This window comes from Cornus florida, unplaced genomic scaffold (genome assembly GCF_030987335.1).
Source record: "Cornus florida cultivar Cherokee Brave unplaced genomic scaffold, ASM3098733v1 CherokeeBrave_3.0.0_Hap2_Chr03, whole genome shotgun sequence".
Classification (NCBI taxonomy): domain Eukaryota; kingdom Viridiplantae; phylum Streptophyta; class Magnoliopsida; order Cornales; family Cornaceae; genus Cornus; species Cornus florida.
Window position 1 is genome coordinate 9,971,955 of NW_026775573.1, and position 22,106 is coordinate 9,994,060.

Sequence of the window (22,106 nt, forward strand, 5' to 3'; positions counted from 1 at the left end):
TCTTACTTCCTAAAGAGAGGTCAAAGATTCAAGATTCAAGAGAAACGTGAACTTTATCATAAATAAAATCTAAATAAAACTTATGCCATTCTTATACATTTATTCACCACGTGTCTAAGTGTTGATCTTACCAAAACCAATAATTCAGGAACTCGTAATAATTTACTTACAGGGAATTTCTTTTCAATCATTCTTCTTTAAGAGATGGAGTAGACGATCAATAAATTTTTTTTTTTTTTTGTTGAGATGTTGGACAAGTCCTACCCAATGTTTCATAATCTAGTGATGGAAATTGACAATTCAAGGACAAAAAAAAAAAAGCAAGACCATGTGCAACACCCCAAATAATTGAAGGATTAATAAAGGCTACTCTCCTCAAGTGGGTCCTTGGTGAGTGGGAAAAAAACAGAAACGAAAAGAAAAAAGGCAAGACTAAGTATTAAGGATAGGGATGACAAGTAGGTCCTTGGTGAGCTTGTAAAAACCAAAAAAACAGAAACGAAAAGAAAATGAGGTGAATTCTACATGAAGCACTCACAGACCTCATAACCAATTGTGCAACGTCATGGACAGGATCGTGCATTCTGCAACTTAATATACTGCCCTAAAATCAATAGAAATAAAATAAAAATCTCCTACAACTTCCCCATGCTGAACTCCATCTACTTACTGACCAGCAGAAGCTAGTGGAGAGATTCAGTACTGGAGAGGAGCCGTATACTGCAGGGAGAGATTGGACTGAAGATCTTGAAACTCCATTAACCCCCTTCCCATCTCTGTTGGCGGAGATAAAACGGTGATGCATGCATTATCAAAACTACCAAATGGATTATTTATGCTTGAACATACAGAAAAATGACCTTAGAATTCGAGTAACAGGCGATTGCAAAATGTATCATTCGGGGAATGTGAGCAGTCGATGCTCTAAACAGAGGTCAGTAGTTTGACGATACCATCATGTAACCATCCAGCTTCATGACACCGATGCAGAAGGAAAATAAAGAAGACAGCTCTAGTGTGGAAGGTTTTTAATCAACTATCCATGCATGTAACTGGCAAAAGATATGCGGATTTTAATGGTGATGAAACTACCAATTGGAATTGGAATATAATTGTCAGCTTAAGCAGAAAAAGGATCAGTTTCCTCGTACACATTACAAATCAGAGGGGGAAATCTTGAAATTGCTTTGAGGTTGACTCAATCCCCAAGAATCTTCCGTTTTTTGGATGTGTTCATGTATGGTCTAATGACCCATTCAGTTTGAGCTTCACCTTGATCCATTGTTCCTAGCTTAATCTGAAACATCAGAAGAAGCGAAAACAAGAAAATCAACCCGCGATTGTCAAACAAAGAAATACACCACAATGAGGGCATGAATAAAGCATACAAATCTTGGCAGAATACTAAACCAAGAACCAAGAACACAGAGTTTTTCAAGAAGTATAACAAAATGCAAATCAACATAAATAATCTCAGAAGACGAAAAGGATCAGAAGAGACTAGATGCTATCAACATCATCTTTAATTACACCTTAAATTCCTTGTCAAGAAACAAACTGGTTCAAAATCGATTTTGCTTTAAAAGAGCATGAATACAGGACTTCATTCCGTGAATGAAGAAGAATCACCCATCTTTTTATCCAGGAAATGAATTTATATCTACAGCAACAGTTCGACAGAAACACAATCCAAGACCAAGAATCACTCAAAAGACAATCAAGACTCCAGCAAATCTCATGTTTGGATCAACATTTCTGTATTTAAAAAAACCTTTGGCTCTTCGAAACTCGGGAGAGAAACTTAGCAAGGTAACTTGAGAAATATGTTACTGGATCCACATTACAATATGACATTACATACCTTTTCTTTTTTTTTGATAAGTCAATATGACATTGCAACCTTCACATAAACTCATCCAAGAATCATTAGCTAACTAACAACAAGTGATTTTAGCAGGATAATTAATGATCAGTCGGTACAAAGGGCTAGTTCCAAATCTAACTCCTCATGAAAACACCTGTGGATAGTCCGGGTAAATATCTCTTGCATATTGAGATCCAAAGACCATGTCTTTTTTGTTTTGGATGCAAAATACTCTTGCGTTTCTTTCTGGGTAGAGGTGACAAATCTTGTCACTACCTGCCAATATGACTCAAAGCAAACATGAAGTTGGCAGGTGTGGGTCAACTCTAAGCATGTCAACCTGTTCATCCGTTAAACTAAACAAATTGTGTTCGGGTTTAGGGACTCTATCTCTTTAACTAAATGTATCTAGTCAGCGTGAATATATTCATCACTTGTCTAAACTTATATAAGTAATTATATTTAAATTAAACGGGCATATTTGTCAACCATAATAACCCTAGACATAAATGTTCACTCCAAATTCAAATATTTCATCTAATATTTTGGGTTTTTTATTCATCTTTGATATTTTCATTTTATTAATTAATAAAAATATTAACCAGGTTATTATACAAGCCGTGTCATGTTACATGTTACATAATTATAATTTTTTTAATTAAATAAGTCACTGGAGTCATGGCAGTTCGTGTTCAACTAAAGACATCTGGACATTAATAATAAACAGATAGTGTTAGGGTTGACATATATACCTGAACGTCCTCATCTCAACACAACCATTTAACACGAATTGCCACCCAATTTATGAGCAAACACACTATATCACCACCAAAGAGGCATATTTCTAAAAAATACTCTCCCTAAAAAATTTTGTGTGATTTCTTTTATATAAATAATTTAAGTGTGATTGCTTAGTAAAGAATATGAAATCCCACCCAGTTTTTTGACGGCAGATCTTTTATGCAACAGCATCAATTAACTGAACAAAAACAACAAAAAAAATGTGTAGGATAATGGTTATGATTATGGTTTGAGGGATATTCCTTTATAGTAAATATAAGACATGAATTTGCCACCAACAAGAATTCTGCATATTTTTTCTTTTAGGACTGGAGACCAGACAGATCTGACGATGGCTGTTAGGGGTGTCAAGCATTTAAGCATATAGAAGGTAATAAAAAACCAGACAATTTTTGCCATTTCTAGATTAAAGAACACAGCCCGGCAATTGGCAGGAAAGTACAACAATGCCAGAAGCAATAGATCTAACAAATTGGGTTGTAAGGCGACTTGAATTCATGTAGCCGACCCCAAGTAGTTGGGAAAAGGCTTTAATTGTCGTTGCAGTTTTGAATTGAAAGGAAAATACCTGGTACAACCGCAATTCAAACCGAGGACCAATCTCCTTCAGCTCAATCGATTTAGGACCTCCGCGTTTCTCATAAATATGATGCCTGCATGTTTAGAAAAAGGAGAAAAGAAATTCAAACAGAATAACATACAAAAGCTACACTGTTCATTTCATTGAGGATATTACTTTCATGATTGTTCAATCAATATCATCCACCGATGGAACAGAAAAAATAATTGGATTCCTATGAACCGTGATGAACGATAGAGGGAAGTTCTGAAGATATTTTAGCCCCTTTTTTTCTGACAATTATGGCAGACAATAAAACAGTAGATAGAGTAACCACTGGCACTGCTTTAGATAGCAATGCTGTTAAGCCTGCCGGAAAACTAAATGGTGCTGAGACTGCTACATCTTATTATAGCAGACAATAAAACAGTAGATAGAGTAACCACTGGCACTGCTTTAGATGACAATGCTGTTAAGCCTGCAGGAAAACTAAATGGTGCTCAGACTGCTCTACAAGGCCTGGATTCAGTTTACTTGATAAATTGATGAGCTTGAGTGAGCCCACATTGGGGCTCAACTTAAGTTGAGTATGAACAGATTGGTTTATTTGCAGCATTGCACACCTCACCAAGACGTTGCTAGAGTGTGTCATTACTCAGCGTGGTTAGACAGACTAATCAGCACTGAGGTAATTAAAATTCCAAAATTCTACAATCTTTTTTTCTTTCAGTTTTGGTCCAACGCATGGCTACACAAACCGGGTAGCCCTCCCTTATCATAAAGCCTCAAAACCTGATGAAGGGGGATTTGAACCCAAGTCTTTGATACAACTACCTAGAAACTTTACTACATCTTTCACCTTAAAACAATTTAAGTAACTCCGAAACTGGATACTAAATTTATATCAAAATCCCTTCACAACTCCATGTAAAATGATTTCATCCGTGTTAAAAAAAAAGTAAGAAGCTTGAAGATTAATGACTTTGTAGTCCTCAAGAAACTATAGAGTTCACCTATCGAGTATATAACATCAAAGTTGTTCAGATCCATGATAGCGATCATGCATATAGGATATCCAAGAGGATAATGGTGGTTAAGTATGAAAAGTTTCATCTTGAAAGATACACGGAATAATAGCAATAGACACATCTGATAAATTAAAACTATACTAGTTAAGCATCCAACATGCACATATCAGAATATGCAACAAGGAACCAACCTGAAGGAAATATAGTCCGACTGATTAGCAAAAGTGATTATACGTTTTGTATCAGGCTTGGGCACTGGAAATAGATGCTTTAAAATGGTTGCTGTCCTTTCACCAAGCTGTCAGCAGTCAACGGATCCAAAAGTATTACGAATGCTCAGAACATTACCCGTTATAGATAAATCAACCCCACAACATATAACAAATTGGTTAGTAGTGCCAAATTGATAGCAGCACGAACTTATCTACAGTGCTATAAGAATGAACCCAAAAAAAAAAAAAAAAAAAAATCACAAATTAGGGAGGAAATGGGGGAGAGAGAGAGACTATTAGCACTACAGAAAGTAACACTAACAGAGTAAGAAATCCTATTGTATTTCAAATTTTACAAATTTTCAAATGGTTACTTATTTATGAATATTCAAGTCATTTTTAGATAGGTTCAATATGAAAACAGTGAAATAGATTTTCTTCTAATATGAAAACTGTGGAGAAATGAATTCAATTATATTGAATCTGTTAATTAATTTTACAAGAGCCTCTGTTGGGCTATATATAAGAAATTACAAAGAGAAAAATCAGCAACTAACTTAATTTTGAAATCCCTATAATCAGGAATCCCTGATTCTCTATCAATCAAATCCCTAAACTCTAGGAAACAAATATTTACACAAATCCCTAAACTCTAGGAAACAAATATTTACACAATTCTAGTGCTAACCTACCACTAATCAAGGAGGTATTTTTCCACACTCCCCCTCAAGCTGGTGAATAGGTGTCAACCATTCCCAGCTTGGAAATAATTTCTTGGAAGATAACACGGTTGAGCCCCTTTGTAAGAACATCTGCCAATTGACCTCCCGTGGGAACGTATGGTGTGCAAATTAATCCGCTTTCTAGTTTTTCCTTGATAAAATGCCTGTCTATCTCAATGTGCTTAGTTCGTTCGTGTTGCACTGGATTATGTACAATGTTGATTGCTGATTTATTGTCACAGTAGAGTCTCATTGGCCCACTCCATTTAATCTTCAAGTTTTCCAGTATAATCTTCAGCCATAACAACTCACAGACACCTTGTGCCATTGCTCTAAACTTAGCTTCTGCACTTGACCGGGCTACAACATTTTGCTTCTTGCTTCGCCATGTTACCAAATTGCCTCCAAGGAATGTACAATAACCTGAAGTAGACCTCCAATCCATAGGGGCCCCCGCATAATCTGCATCTGTGTAGGCTTCAAGGATAAGCTCAGAATTTCTCTTGAACATTATCCCCTTCCCAGGATTAGCTTTCAAGTAATGAAGCACACGGTAGGCAGCTTGAAGATGAATCTCCTGGGGTCATGCATGAATTGGCTGATGACGCTAACAGAATATGCTATGTCCGGCTAGGTGTGGGCAAGATAAATGAGTTTGCCAACTAATCTCTGGTACATCTCTCTATCTACTGCTTGATCTCCAATAGCCTCTCCAAGTCTATGGTTCGGCTGTATAGGTGTTGTAGCTGGTTTGCTTACGAGCATTCCTGTTTTCTTAAGAAGATCGGTGACATACTTTTGCTGCGAGATGAAGATACCTGGTCTAGAATGAGCCACTTCTATCCCTAGAAAATACTTCAATCTCCCCAAATCTTTTATCTCGAATTCTTTGATCAAACATTGTTTCAAGGCTTGCTTCTCCTTCTCATCATTTCCAGTCATAATTATGTCGTCTGCATAGACTATCAAGGCCGTGACTTTCCCTGAAACTGAGTGTTTGATGAAAAGAGTGTGATCTCCCTGACTCTGCTTGTATCCTGTAGCTAACATCACTTTAGTAAATCTACCAAACCAGGCACGAGGCGATTGTTTTAAACCGTATAAGGGCTTCTTTAACTTACATACCTTGTTCCCTTCAACTCCTCCAAATCCTGGCGGGATGCTCATATAGATTTCTTCTTCCAAGTCACCATGTAGAAAGGCGTTCTTCACATCGTACTGCTGTAATTCCCAATTAAAATTGGCTGCTAATGACAACAAGATCCTCACAGTGTTCATTTTTGCAACTGGAGCGAAGGTCTCTTGGTAATCAACTCCATATGTCTGAGTGTACCCCTTAGCAACTAGCCTTGCTTTGTAGCGCTCTAACGATCCATCAGCCTTATATTTCAAGGTAAAAACCCACTTACACCCTACTGCCTTCTTTTCTTTTGGTAGATCAACCACCTCCCACGTCCCATTTTTTTCCAATGCGTCCATCTCAACTCTCATTGCTTTCCTCCATTCTTCATTGGATAATGCCTCAGATAAAGTGTTTGGAATAGAGATTTCATTTAGACTCATGAGAAAACTCCTATGGGCTGGTGAGAATTTCTTTAAGGATACATAATGAGATAGAGGGTATAATGGTCGTTTGGTACACTCTCGAGTTCCTTTCCTCACGGCTATGGACAAATCCTGGTCAGTTATTTGAGGTCCAGGGAGCTGGTGTTCTATAAGTGGAGTAGGTTCATATACTGTTACCTCATTCTCAGGAGTCAGGTTAGAGGTTTGGGCCTGCATCAGATCAGGAGCTGGACCTTGCTTCCTCGAGTACACCTTCCCTTTCCCATACCCTACGTGATCAAGAGTCATATTATCCTTCACAGGAGACACAACAGGAGATATAGGTGACAAAACAGGAAATTCAGGCTCAGGTACTGAGTTGGATGGAGTGTTTGATACAGGTAAGAGAGATGGTGACGGCAAAGCGAGCTGGAAAAAATCCTTATCTTCTATGATAGAGGACTCCCCCTGAAGATAAGGTTCAATAAAATACGGTTTTCCTTCCGCAAAAGTGACATCAGCTGAGATATAAAGTTTCCTGGTAGGAGGATGAAAACATTTGTAACCTTTTTGTGTGGACGAGTATCCTACAAACACACACTTAATGGCTCTAGGATCTAATTTGCCCCAGTTGTTACGATGGACATGAACAAATGAAGTGCACCCAAATATTCTAGGGGTAAGGTTTGTTTGTGGTACTAAGGTCGGGGTAGAATTTAGAAAGGACTTCCATTGGACTTCTTGACCCTAAAACCCGTGAAGGAAGTCTGTTTATGATGTAGGCAGATGTAAGTACTGCTTCCCCCCAATAGTGTTTTGGTACATTTTGATGAAACAAGAGTGCTCTAGTAGTGTTAAGGAGATGACCGTTTTTCCTTTCAGCTACTCCGTTTTGTTGTGGAGTATTAATGCAAGATGACTCATGAATAATTCCTTCCTTTTGAAAGAAGGGTGACAAGACTTGATTGAAGTAATCCCTCGCATTATCAGACCTAAACCTCTTTATTTTGGTACCAAACTAATTGTGGATCATTGTATGGAAATTGAGAAAGATATTACTCACATCTGATTTGTTTTCGAGTAAAAATATCCAAGAGACTCTAGTGCAATCATCGATAAAGAACACAAACCACCGTGAACCAGAAACATTTGGGACTGTGGAGGGTCCCCATATATCACTGTGAATTAAATAGAAAGGGGAGGAACTTCTTTTATTGCTAATGGGAAAAGCTACACGAGTGTGTTTTGCATACTCACAAATATCACAATGAAATGTCCCAATATTTAATCCCTTAAACAAAGAAGGAAACATGATTTTTAGAATTGCAAAAGAAGGATGTCCGAGACGAATATGATGCAACCATATGACATCTTTATTGGAAGAAGAGAGAAACGAAGAGGATAAATTTGTCCTGATCATACTCGGAAGGCTCGGTGTCTCAAGGTAGTAGAGTCCTTCCTTTTCCTTACAATAAGAGGGATAAAACGTAACATGACAATGTAAGTCTCTAGTAAGCCTTTGAATGGACACAAGGTTAGCGGACAATTTAGGAACATGTAAAACATTTTTAAGAACAAGACTAGGGGTGATATGGATATCTCCTACACCAGCAACCGTGGTTGTGGTTCCATCAACAACAATGATTTTCCTATTGCTAGGACATGGGGTACAAGTACTGAACTGGTTTGAGGCATGTGTCATGTGGTCTGTGGCTCCCGAGTCTATGATCCATGAATCCACAAACAATTTATCAGAAACATTTAATCCAAGGGAGAATAAAGACTCACCTGAGAGGGCTAAAGAACAAGCACCAGAAGATGGTTTCTCAAGGGTTCCCAGCAGATTTCTTAACTTCTCTATTTCTTCACCGTCGAATCCTCCATATTCTTTTGCCTGGCCCTGACCCACGTGTGAGGTCATATAGGCTTGTCCTTGTTGTCGTTGTTGCTGTCCTCCTTTGTTTCCCCATTCTCAGCTGGATGTGGGTGGTTTCCCATGTAATTTCCAGCAACGATCCCTGGTCTGTCGCGACTTTTTACAGTATGTACACCAAAGATTATCTCGGTTTGCCCCCTTTGATAATTCCGCCTTTCCCTATTCAGCTTTTTGTGGTTGTTCTAGAGTGAAACCTCGCTTGTTGTCACCAGAGACTACGAGTGCTGAGCTGTCAATCGACTGAGGTTCAAGCATGATTCCTCTCCGACTCTCTTCAGCCCGAATCAAAGAAATCACCTCATTAAGAGATGGTACCTCCTCCTTGCCCAAAATTTGAATTCTGACTTGATCAAATTCAGAGTTTAGGCCAGCGAGAAAATCATAAACTCGATCTTTTTCAATGAAATTTTTGATAATTACAGCGCATTCGCTGCACTTCAAATCAATCACCCGGTAGTAATCCAGTTCTTGCCACTGGTTTTGCAGAAAATTGGCATACTCAGTCACGGACTTGTTCCCCTATTTTGTAGACGTTGTCTTTGTCTTGATCTCGTATACTTGCGCCGCATCATGAACCTTGGAGTAAGTCTGGTTGAGAGCGTCCCAGATGGCCTTCGCAGTTGGTAGGAACATGCATGTATCGCTGATTTCAGGTGTCATGGAATTCCACAACCAGGACATGACCATTGAGTCCTCCTCGTCCCACGCTTCGAAACCTGCATCAACTTTCTTTGGTCCCGCTCCTAGCAAGTGACTTAGTTTCCCTTTTCCTTTCAGAAAAGTTCGAACCAATTGAGACCATTTCAAGTAGTTCCTTCCATTAAGTCGGTACGCCGGTTGAATATTCTGCAGTTCACTTGTGGGGCGCTGAACCTGCTCTTCCTCGGGTGATTAGGATGGTTGAACAGTAGTTTCTAACATTCTTTAACAATCGGCTATGAAGGCCGGACAGAAGGGTTATGCGAAAATTGGCAAAAGAAATTGCTAGAGAATGACTGCGATGAAGGCAAGTCACAAAGAAAATTGGCTATGAAGGCCTGAACAGATAAAATAAAATAAAAAATAAAAACGCTGAATTTTTTTTTTCTTCAGGAAATCCAAGCCTTAAAGCTCTGATACCATGTGGAGAAATGAATTCAATTATATTGAATCTGTTAATTAATTTTACAAGAGCCTCTGTTGGGCTATATATAAGAAATTACAAAGAGAAAAATCAGTAACTAACTTAATTTTGAAATCCCTATAATCAGGAATCCCTGATTCTCTATCAATCAAATCCCTAAACTCTAGAAAACAAATATTTACACAAATCCCTAAACTCTAGGAAAAAAATATTTACACAATTCTAGTGCTAACCTACCACTAATCAAGGAGGTATTTTTCCACACCTATTAATGTGCTAAACTATTAATGTGCCATTTTGTTATATATCCAATGGCATAAATACAGAAAGTCCTATCTTTGCAAACATAGAATCGCGGCCTAATGCATATGCATAGTTGAACTGCATCCATAACTCATAAGTAAGATAAATTTTTCTTGACAATACAAAAGCACCTGGGATTATGTTTAGACTATAAATTAAAATTTTCTAATTGTAAGATGGATATCTGAACACTTGGATATTTCTACCTTGGTTGAGAAGTTGTTAAGAATCAAATGTGGGTAAGCCTCAGGCATTGTTCCAATGGCTTTTTTGTCCTTAATATCATGTCTTGTAACCTACAGGCAAGTAATAGATAAGAGATAAAAGCCAAAAACCAATAGGCCCAAAATAATTTCCAAAGGACATTAGAGGGGAAAACCTACTTACCACATTGAGTAATCCGAAGTAGGCAGTTGGACCAAAAGGTAAATGGCTAATAATTATACCATCTGGCACACCACGATGCTCATGAACCAACACAACATCCGTAAAATCATGTGCACGGCATGTTTCAATAATTTCAGAAATAACCTGCAAAGGTATGTAGAAATGCCATTACATAATATTTGTTTGAAAACCTTCCAAGCTTTACCCCAATTAAGATAACAATAAAATGTATTTTTGGTTTATGTATCATACACAAGGACATACTAAAAAGATATACACAACATGGAAAATCACACGGCAAGGACATGTCAGCAAAATGTATATTTATCTATAATATCTACAACAATTACTTGTAACAGATCTAATATTTTCATAGTAACGTGAAATATGTAACTTCCTCATCATCATCATCCTCGCCTTAATCCCATTGTATGAATTATGTAACTTATGAATCATATTAAGCAAAACTTTGTGAAAAAATAATCAAAGTCAATTAGCTCTGCCTTATAGACATGATGTAGCAGTGACAAACAAATGTGTGTATATGTATATTCTATGTTTATATATCCATATGTATGTTCATATGTGCAAGCATACTTATGAGGACTCCTCTCTCTATTCGCATGGTGATACATTTAACAACACATTTCTATATTTGAGTTTTTATTTTTTATATATGGTCAAACATTTTAGAAATATTAGATACATATTTGATTTTCTTTTTCTTAAATTACTCTCTGCAGTATGCTAAAATGAAGGCATACCAAACATCCAACATTCATTGATCACTTATTTATCGGTGTCAAAAAATATTGGCCAAGTGTCCAAAATTTTACTTTTAAATGACATACAAGATCAAGATGTGTCAAACAAGTTCCATGAATGCCCAAGATTTCGAGAAGTATTGATATTGCAAGCACGTCCAACATGGACACATTTCCTCACAAATGTCCATGCTTCTTAACATTATGGAACCATGCACTTAACTGGTTGCTCTTTAGTTGAATTTATTTTCTTTTTCTTGTTCACTAAATAAATATAATTCATTAAAAGAGCCATGTGTAGAAATCTATATACAAAGCAAAAAAAAGAAGATAAACACCTATACTCTCAAGTCTCCTTGAAACTTGAAAGAGAGATTTATAGGAATAAGAAAAGCCACCTGAAAGGCAACAGGTAGTGGGAACCAACAAATGTCTTTTACTGAATTCATTATGGTAGCAAAGAAATAGTTCAAAATTTAAATGGGAGTAACATAAATTTGAAATTACACTGATTTCTAGAAAAAATCAAACTTCCAGAGTAAAACTCTCATTAATAAATAAGAAACAGACTAACATTATAAAAATAATAATAATTATTATTATTAATATTTATTATGAAAATTTATTATCAACCTCATGCAATGTGTCAGCAGGAAATTACACCTGCACATAAGAAAAGTAAAAGTAAAAGTAAAATGAATCAACACAACAAACTAACTTGACCACCACGATTCATTCGTTGTGCATTAGGAAACACGATCTTTAATTCCTGCCAAAAAAAATCAAATAAATTAGAATGGATGTCCCAGGCTAATTAAATACATATGAACCTCAAAAATCAATAAACCAAGGTAATGACCAAAAAAAACAAATAAATGAAAGCCCAGGTTAGAAATGAGAAAACTAAAATTTCAGTGAACTCATGCACCAACCTTTACGAACTGTGTAAGAGGAGCACTTGGATTGCGGGATGTGGTTAGCAAAATTTTAGGATCTTGTTCTGATGCATTTGCATATTCATCATCAATGTGTGTCCTTGGAACTACAATTAAGATATCAAATGAAACAATACATTAGTTTCATGGACAGAAAAACTATTGTGAAGCATACAGAGAAAAGTAAGATAAGATATTAGAAAAATTAAACCACTAACAGAACTATTATCTAATAAACAATGCAAATAGTGATATAAATCAAACTGCAATCAGTTTTTGACACATGAACACATATTCAACATCCATACATTGGACCTTAAATTATGCACAAGAACATGGATTCTTCTCCACAGAAATCCTATGGTACCAGTGGACCAAGCAAATGAAGTATGTGTGCATATGCGTGTGTGTAGTTCACACAGAGTCTCAAATGCTCATACTTCATCAGGTAACATAAAAAGGACCAAAATGCATACAATCAGTGTAACAGAACAAAAGAAGTTCAGATGAAGTTCTTGAAGTTTTCTCAACTCTCTCTGATGTGTGTGTCCGTATAGATGTAAGAGGATAACTTGGAAAAATTAATAAAATAAAAAATAAAAAGGGCTTTGTTTTATTTTGGTCCAGAATATTGAAAAGTCTAAAATAAAGCTTATTTCCTTTTTATATCTACATTTTTGCTTCAACAACAGAGAACAATTTCAAACTAACACAAAGGGCTAGCCCAATGCACAAGGCTCCCGCCATTGCGGGGTCTAGGGAGGGTCAAATGTAAGCAGTATTACCTCCGCATGCAGAAGCTGTTTTCAGTGTCGAACCCAAGACCACCATGTCACAATGGAGCAACCTTATGGTCCTTACCGTTGCGCCAAGGCCCACCCTCAATTTCAAACCAACACCCCAAACAAAGTTCAATTTTCACAATTTAATAAGAGAAGCGACCTCAAAGGGAAGAGAGAAAGAGAGGAAGAAGAAGATTGGTGCTTAAGTTACATTGATTGGTGCTATTAGGCAGAGGATTCTGTTCTATTGGGTCCATAAAGATTCAATATTTTTTATTTTCCTTTACTTCCTCAGCAACCCAACAAAACCATTGAAACTCACCCCAGGGAAATGCAACTTTCATATTGATTAAATGAATCCAATACCCACACAAGTACACACACATACACATGAGAAAGAGAATACTATACCAGCTGTTTGTTCGTCTTCGAGATCAATTTCTTGGCGAAGGGCTGCCTCTTCATTCCTGAGCTCGGTAGGGATTGGTTTCCCCTCTGAAAAATAATAACCAAAATTAAAAAATGTTCACATCATAAACATAAAGACAATGATATAAATATATATGAAGCTATCGAATATACATATATTCATATTTCAAAGCAAATTCTGAATGAATCGTTTATTCACTGATAATAAAAATAAAATACCTTCTAAGGCTTCTTTTATCTTCCTCTTCTTCTCATATAGCAAACGCTCCTTTCCCTCCAAGCTCTTTCTGTAGAGATACTCTCTCCTCAGCCTAACGTTCCTTCGCAACATAGCTTTGACACAAACCCTAGTTTAGTCCCTCTGTATATGTGTGTGATTGTGATTGTATGTGTGAGAGAGAGAGATGCAGATACAGGTACAGTGGAAGAAGAGGGGAAGGGTTTTAGGTTAACGAATATCGGCAGAACGCAACGGTGTCGTTAGTGTAATACCCCAGACAAACCCGGCCCGACTATTGGTACAGATATGGGCTTCAGGACTTTATGTTAATGGGTCACTAGGCAAAGTAAGGCCCATTACTCAGTTTCGAGAAGAAGTTGATTCGAACGAGACGAGAATTCCTTCTTAATGTCTACTGTAGTAATAGTATGATACCAACAATTTATTAAATATTAACATGTAATGATAAAAGACCAGCTAAATAAAAATGTTACAATTAGTTGATGGAACAGATACTCATCAATTTAAGTAGGTCGTATTATAACCCCTTTTCAATTTCTTTGACATCGCAACAAATCAGTAAGTTGAAGGAAACAAAAATAGTTTCAAAAACATGTGCAAAGTTGGAATTCAGATCTTGGCCAAGCATGAGAGAGAGTAGGAGTTTGATTCCAGAAACAAAAATCCAGAAATGGAGCATGATGCTAATGGCACAATAGACTGACATATTGGACATGTTCATTCTTTGGATATAAAAGTGTGTTTATGAAAAGAAATTAAAGGTATATTTTGGTTGAGTTTTTTAAAAACAAGAACTCAAAAATTAGAAAATTGTTTCCAAGAATTATTAAAGACATCGGGAAAAAGCTATTTTTTAATTCAATTTTCAGAAAATGTCACCCAATTTTTGTACAGTATTTTTATTTTAAATTCTAATAAAACAAAAAATTATTGTTTGAAAACAAAACCCAGCAAGTCTCAAGTCATTTACAAAATTTGTAAAGTTAATTTAATTTTTTTTTTTAATGTTATAAAATATTATAAGCACAATCAAATTCTAAAAATATTTTTAAAATATATTTCATGTCAAAACAAATATAAAACTTTTCATTTCTTTAAAAATGGATGGTTGGTTTCCAAAGGTTACTCTGTGTGTGTGTGTGTGTGTGTGTGTTTTTGGGGATGGGGTCGGGGTGGTTAAGGTCCGAAGGGTAACTTTTGAAGTGAAATAAACATTTCTCCAAGATTCTCGTCAAAATTTATTGGTGGATCACTTTAAATTAATGACCACTCTTTTCATATGACAACAACTACATAAGAGTATAAATTCTAAACAAAATCCTTAGGGTTTCACATTCCTTGCATTATCTTTACATCTCCTTTTCTTTTACATTCTTTATTCATTATTTCTTGTTGAAGCATCAAAACCAATGACATTGTTTTTCAAAACAAGAGAGAAACTTTATTTGAAGCAAGGAAGGTATATACCTACTTCACCCTACTAAAGAAAGCATTTTTCCTTTCATAATCTTTCACATCTTTTTTATTTATTTAATACGTATGTGTGTGTGTGTGTGTATATCATTTAAAAAAAAAAAAAAAAATCATTCAAATTATTTCATGTTGAAAAGCATCAAATCAAGAAGCATTGTTTGATGAACTTCCCTCCTCCTTCCTTTGTTTCTTTTCATATTCTATTAGTAATTTGGGGTTTTCAGGTGCTAACGGATTTTCGAAGAATTTGCAATGTCGATACATGATTGTAATTTTATCAATATTTCAATGCTTATAGAGCTTGTGATATTATCCTCTTTGTCCATATTTTGTTCCTTTCACACCATTAGACTTCAGATTCTGATTCCAAGTTTTGTGGGTAAAGAAGAAAAGCTAGCCTGCATAATCTGATATTATTTATTTGTTCCACCGGCAAAGTTCAATCACCAAAGCATGCATATACATGTTTGTATATATGTATGTATTACATATAAACAAGGGCAGAGAGATGCTCATTACAACCTTTTCATCAGAAGGCCTAGTCTTCCCTCTATCAGTGCTCTTTTCATCTAAAATTGCGTATGGCTGACAAACACAAAGCAGCTCCCATACTGCAGTCCATGACTCAAGAAACAGGTGCCAAGAATCTGTGTGTGTGTGTGTGTGTGTGTGTGTGTGTGCAAGCACATGTTTTTGAAACTATTTTTTCGAATGATACCGAATTGAATCTAATATGTTTTTCAGAACACACAGCAGAAAGTAGCAAGAAATGTTGTTTGAATGCAACAAAGTCTACAAAGAAGGGGGATAGAGGCTTCATCGAAGGATGGCGAGTCTATTTTTCTTTTCAACTCATTTAAATACAAAGTTTTATCTTTCAATTCACGTATCACCTGTTTTCCCAAAAACCAAATGCTGCAAATCTCTGTTTCATCTGTTTTCAACTAAAACGAATTCAATTCAGGGTCTCGTAGTACATACTATTGTTTTTAAAACTATACGGTTTATACGTAACATGCATGTCATGCTGTGTCTATCTTGCAGCCTCTTTGCTTTGTGCTGCTGTTGGCTCTGCGATGCCTGCTTCTGATGAACATAGGGATAACATATCAGCATCAATATCATAGTAGTTCGACTCAAACAATTAGTATCCATAATCAAGATGATTGTGATATTTCTTTCTGCAATAATATTTTATGGAAGATTAATCAACTCTTATGTTCTCAGACTACTTGATTTTAGCAAAATATATAAAACATCCAAAGTTAGAGAATGAAACATGGAAAGAGGAGTCGCAATGAGAAGTAAGAGGGAGGACTTGTGCCAGAAACCAACAGCTAATTGTAATGTTTAATATATACCACTCAGAACCTTTCATGTGCATCTCCAGTAATATTATTATCTTTAGGTACATTGTTATTCTGGAATCTTACAATAATTCTTTTCATGGCGCTATATATCACGAAGAATCAAAAGATATAAATGAAGAATAATTAACAAAAACAATGTGAAAAAAAATATATAAAAAATGCACACTAACAATCTTGCTTACTTGACGCGTAATGTCTCAAAAGTAACTAGATTGAGTTTGCAAGAGCTCAAGTTGTGCCAATAATTTAGCAGTCTTTGGTTTCAATTTTGGATCACCACTCTGTGCTAGATCAACAAGCACCACCTGAGCAGATACCCCATACTGTACCCTGTGAGACTCGACTCTGAAAATCCTCTCCAATACCCATAGTGCTTTATCTTGAGCTTTGACCGTCCCTGATTCCAGAACTTTAACAATGGCTTCAACACCTGACATTTTGGCTATGTAATTGGTTCCATTTTCACAAATTTCATCTTGCAGAAGAGTGCCGAGTGCATCAAGAATGGCTTCATCTGCTTCCCTTTCATTACCTTCCAAAATTTGGACCAATGGAGAAACAGCGCCTGCCTTGACCAAACAAAATGTGTTTTTGACAAAGCAGTAACCATCATGAACTTCACAAAATGCCTCTACAGAAGGCGGGACACACATCCACCGTGATGTTCTGGACTTTCTAAGAGAAAGAGAATTCTGAGATAATTGAGCCAGTGACGCCGCAGCTCTACATTTAGCAACTGGCGACCCAATTGAGAGTAACTTCACAAGCAAAGGAATCACTCCATGTTCAGCAGAAAACTGCTGCAGTTTCTTATCAGTAGGAACAGTAAAACGAATTAATACACCTGCTATACTCTCATTTAACCAACATGTTGTGGGAGTTGAAGTTGCAGGGCATGAATTCATTATGGAGATCAGAATGGGTAGTAAGTGTGCCTTCTTAAGTGTTTCTGTTGCTTTCTTGTCACTAACTGGAAGGTTGCTAAGTATACCAATGGCAGCAGCCTTTTCAATCTCGGTCATCGATGAAGAGATAATATTTACAATAGTATTTAGGTGGGTTTCTCCTAGCTGTTCTGTTATATCTCCTGGTAAATCTTTAGTGAGAGTATAAATTAAATTTAAGGCACCAATCCTGGTTTTAGAATAAGTTTCAGCCAGGAAGGGTAGGAGAAGTTGAATTGCACCATTTTCCTTCATTTTCCTTCGAACTTTGGATGCACTAGAATGGGAAACAATACCATTCAGTGCTTGTAAGAGGTGGTATTGGATTATTGGACTAGACAGGTTTAGAAGTGAGAGCATCTGCTGAGCAACATCTTGGTTTACAAGAATAGATTCGGACTGGGCAATCCTTGCAAGAATTGCTGATGCTGGTTCCCGAAGAGTCATGAGCACTGATGTCACGGAGAAAAGGAGCTGAAGTAGAGCTACTACAATGCCTGAATTGATCAAACGTTGTATGTTCTCTTTCAAGCTGGACAGATTTTGCAGTGCACTTAAAGCAGATAGCTTGGCTTCTAGCTTTCCGGCATTAAACATTTTGACCAGGGGTTCAATTGCTCCATTTTCTCCAAGGGAATCACTACTTTGATCAGTTAGCTCCATCCTCGAAAGTGCAGTTGCCATGAGAATCTTACTCATGTCTGAACCTGCAAAGAACAAGACAATTATGAACTCTGGAATTGACAAGTCTGATAGACAACAGAATTTAAAATAAGATTCTAGTGAGAGTTCATTCACTGAGCTAAAAAGGTTCATTCACTGAGCTAAAAAGGTTCATTCACTGAACTAAAAAGGTAGAGAACAAGAAGCAGCCATTACATTAGCACATCTTCGCCAGTAATATAGCAGCAAAAGAATTCGTCACATGGAATTATGTAACAAGCAAGTGAAAAGCCACTACCTCTTTGTATCATGAAAGCTGTAATTGGATAACTCTAAATAAATCATCAAGATTGATAATCCAAGACCAGAATTTACGGGAAATTAGGGTTAGAATTTTCTTTTTGGCCATGAAAAACAAGAAGGAAATTACAAATATATATATATACACATATTTACATACATACATACATATATATATATATGTAATACTAGAACTAAAAGCAGCTGAAAGCAACAAAGATATGTCTTGGGGAACTACATCTATCCATCCAGGGGGAAGACCCTCCTTGATGCATGAATTTGCCATGCAGTGAGCCATCATGTTTTCTGCCAGGCTTTGAAACTCGCAAAATCAAAACTACTGAGGTTTAAAAACAATTCTATACTAATTTCCCAAGAAAATTTCATTTTAAACAGCTTTCATAAATGCTTCAGAATCAGATTCCATAGTCAGATTGAAAGGGGAATACTAGCAAGCAACCCTCCTGGCTTCTCTTCAGGGCACCGTCAGTGTTGACTAGAATTCACCCTACAAAGGGGGGAGTGAGGAGACCAATGAGCACAGAGAAATAAGGCGAAAGGAGATGAGACCTCAATGAACCTAAATCCGCAGACAGTTTAAGGGCTTCTTTCAATAAAACCAGCAGATAGAAAACAACAATTACCATTCTTGTCCGGAGATAGACTTAGGACCTTTAAGCTTCATATGCTGATCAAGTAAATCTGAGCATCTGAAACTTAGATACCGATAAGTGCAGCTAACTACCAAACCAGATATTTATCGCCCAAGAGCATAGCAATTGGAGATGTTTAACAGTCAACCATTTCCTTACAAATCTCACCACATGGATTTTGACTACTCTCTTCTAACAAATTCTATTTGGTAGCAATGAAATTGAGGTAGCATTTCCAACTAAACAAGGAAACAAAGAAAACGTAGATGGGGAATGAGAGAGCTTGGATTAGGGAAAGAGATCGACAAAGAATGCAAGTTGAGGATAGATGGAAGAAAGAAGAATGATGGTTATCAAGAGCATTATTATTAAATGAATAACACTAGGTACTTTTGGGGGGTCTATGGAGACAGATGATGTGCTAGGGGAAGAATAGAAGTGGTGGATTGAGATCCAAAAGCTCCTATTGGTAACTACACAGAAAAAGTGTGCACATAACTATGGTTATTCCAAGCTGTTTCGCTACTAGATTAATAATCGCTTTGTGAATACAAATTTTATCATGCTTTTGGAATAAAATGTTACCATATTGCTTCTACTCATTAACAAATGATTATAACCAGAATACATGACTAAAACCTATGGATAAAGCGATAGGCGATCCCAATGCTAAAACCCTTCACATTGCTAAAATAAAATATATATGCTATTCAATGGACTTGCAGAGAAAACATTGTGAATAGGTATGAAAAGATGGAAAGCAAGTGAAATTTACCTTCCCTGAGGTATTGAACTAGTGGCTTGAAGTAACCTGCCTCTGCCATATGAAGAGCATTCTGAGTATTGCTTGACAAAGCATTTAACAACATCCCTGCATCATTCGAACCGACTGGATCATCTCCATTGAAAATGGTAACCAACATAACTATACACCCTTGAATTCTCCCAATCCTTCTTCTGACCGCAGACAGATCCGAGAGACTTAACAACAGCCCCACTGCTTCCTTCTGTTCCTCCACATCCCGCGTCAAGGACTTCACCAGCGTCGACAAACACCCAACATCTGCCATCTTTTCCTGTACACTAATTAACTATGTCAGACACAAAACAACTAGTTCTTCAAATTTCAACAATTTAAAATAGTTCATACCCTAAGTTACCCCCCCGTACAATACTTCACTATGTCAGACACAAAGCAACAAGTATTAGTTCCTCAAATTTCAACAATTTAATATAATTCATATCTTAACTTACCTTCTGTACACTACTTAACTATGTCAGACAAAACAAGAAGTATTAGTTCTACAAATTTCAACAATTTAATATAATTCATATCCAAAGTACCTTGTTTTCAGTATTCTCTGCAGCAAGGCTTCTCAATATTCGAATTATAGTCAACCGATTGTTTGGCTTACTCGAACCCAATCGATTGAACAGAACTGGGATTATACCTTCATCATTAGTCCATTCATCTGTGATCATTTGATCCCTAATTAGGGCATTTAACCCCAAAAGTGCACATTTGAACTCTTCATCATTTCCATACTTGAGCTGCAATACAACATCATCAACATCTAGACTAATTCTCTCCTCTACTATCTCATCCCCTGAATCCTCCTCCGTTTCCACATCATTCACAAACTCCGATTCGCGGTCTGAACTCGAATCAAACCTCGCATTCATCATCTCTCTACGTAGAGTCTCAATCTTTTCTTTGCCATCCACTGTCACATCATGACTCGCGAAGAGCACTAGCCCTAAAGACCTTCCCAAATCGTGTGTCACGTCTTCGATCTGCTTCGCCGGCGACGAACAATTAGGGCTGCTTATCAAGGCCTTGGCTCGCCGGAGATCGGTTTCGAACGATTCCACCGCTTTCCGAATCGGAGGCGTGTCCAATACCTTCTTGTCCTTCAATTCACTCAGAATCGGAGTCAATTTCTCCACGAAAACTGAGAATTCAGTGATAGTTTCGCTCTCGACTTCGGAACCTTTCGCCATCGAAGCCACTTCGTCCGCCGATGTTAGTATCTCCGAAATCAGCTCCGAAAAGGTCTTAGTATCCATATTTTGGAAAAAATAAAACACACACTGACACACACACACAGATATCTATATATATACACAATTATATTTGGTGAACGCTATATATAATTGAGAATTCGAAAGACTTTGAACGGTGAATTATTTGATCAAAGAATGAGAAAGAAAATAATGAGCAATTGAAACTTGAAGAAGCAACTGAGACTTGAGAGACGACTGTGATTGCGGGTCTTTTCGATGAAATTCATCGTTTTGGACGGGAAAAAAAGAAATAATATATACAAATACAAAAACACATGTAGAGAGAGAATCAAAGAAGAGGCGAATGAGAGAAGACTGAGAATCGGCTTTGTTCTTGTAAACGCATGCTTGTTTTCTTCCCTTTGTCGCATTAACGTGAAATACAAGGTGTATACATAAACATATATAAATATATGTAGAGAGAGAGAGAGTATGGTTTTAGAGAGAAAAAGAGAGGAAATGGAGGTTTTCTGTTTGGACGGTTTTGAAGGATGGCATCTATTGGGTCACTGTCAGTCGTCGCTTTCTCTCTCTGAAACTCTGACTCGTACAAAGAAGACATCTTCGTCTCAACTTCCATTGAAAGGAGGAGAGGAAGACGAAGTCAACTTTCAAACTATGCTTTGAACGGTCACGATGGCTGGGTTTGTTGGGTCAAAAGAGTGCCCAATGAGCTCTGGTTGGTTGAAAGAAAAAAAAAATATATATATATATATATATATATATGGTCTGGTTAGCCCAGTATCTGGGTTTGTCTAGAAATGATTTTCTCGTGCTCAGATTAATCTGGTCTTCTCTCAACTTCAACGCTGACCTTTCCCAGAAATACAAGGCCGTGTTAAGCCCTGTACCAATTGTAAATTTCAAAACATTTTGGACTAGGAATTTTTATTTACTTTTTATTATTATTTTTTATATTATCTAACATTTCCATTTTTATTTATACAATTTACTTTGATATTAAATAGTATTTAATATTCATATTTCACTCATAGTAAAATAATAATA

General features: G+C 36.7%; 2 protein-coding genes across 3 annotated transcripts; both read right to left on the bottom strand.

Annotated features, from left to right (window-relative positions):
* Positions 1-808: 808 nt before the first annotated feature.
* Positions 809-13,842, bottom strand: LOC132299404 (uncharacterized). Its single transcript, XM_059795971.1, has 9 exons — positions 13,610-13,842; positions 13,373-13,456; positions 12,177-12,286; positions 11,963-12,013; positions 10,481-10,624; positions 10,300-10,389; positions 4,444-4,550; positions 3,234-3,318; positions 809-1,297 (listed from the first exon to the last, which is right to left on the bottom strand). The coding sequence occupies exons 1-9, from the start codon at positions 13,719-13,721 to the stop codon at positions 1,199-1,201; spliced, it is 882 nt and encodes a 293-aa protein (XP_059651954.1). The 5' UTR covers positions 13,722-13,842; the 3' UTR covers positions 809-1,198.
* A 2,175-nt stretch (positions 13,843-16,017) lies between these two features.
* Positions 16,018-21,726, bottom strand: LOC132299405 (U-box domain-containing protein 44-like). Of its 2 annotated transcripts, XM_059795974.1 has the most exons (4): positions 20,379-21,726; positions 19,810-20,110; positions 16,657-18,125; positions 16,018-16,190 (listed from the first exon to the last, which is right to left on the bottom strand). In XM_059795974.1, exons 1-3 carry the CDS (start codon positions 21,099-21,101, stop codon positions 16,672-16,674), a joined length of 2,478 nt encoding a protein of 825 aa, XP_059651957.1. In that variant the 5' UTR covers positions 21,102-21,726; the 3' UTR covers positions 16,018-16,190; positions 16,657-16,671. The 2 variants fall into 2 exon arrangements, with proteins under 2 accessions (XP_059651957.1, XP_059651955.1); XM_059795972.1 differs by having other exon boundaries at positions 16,018-18,125.
* Positions 21,727-22,106: the final 380 nt, after the last annotated feature.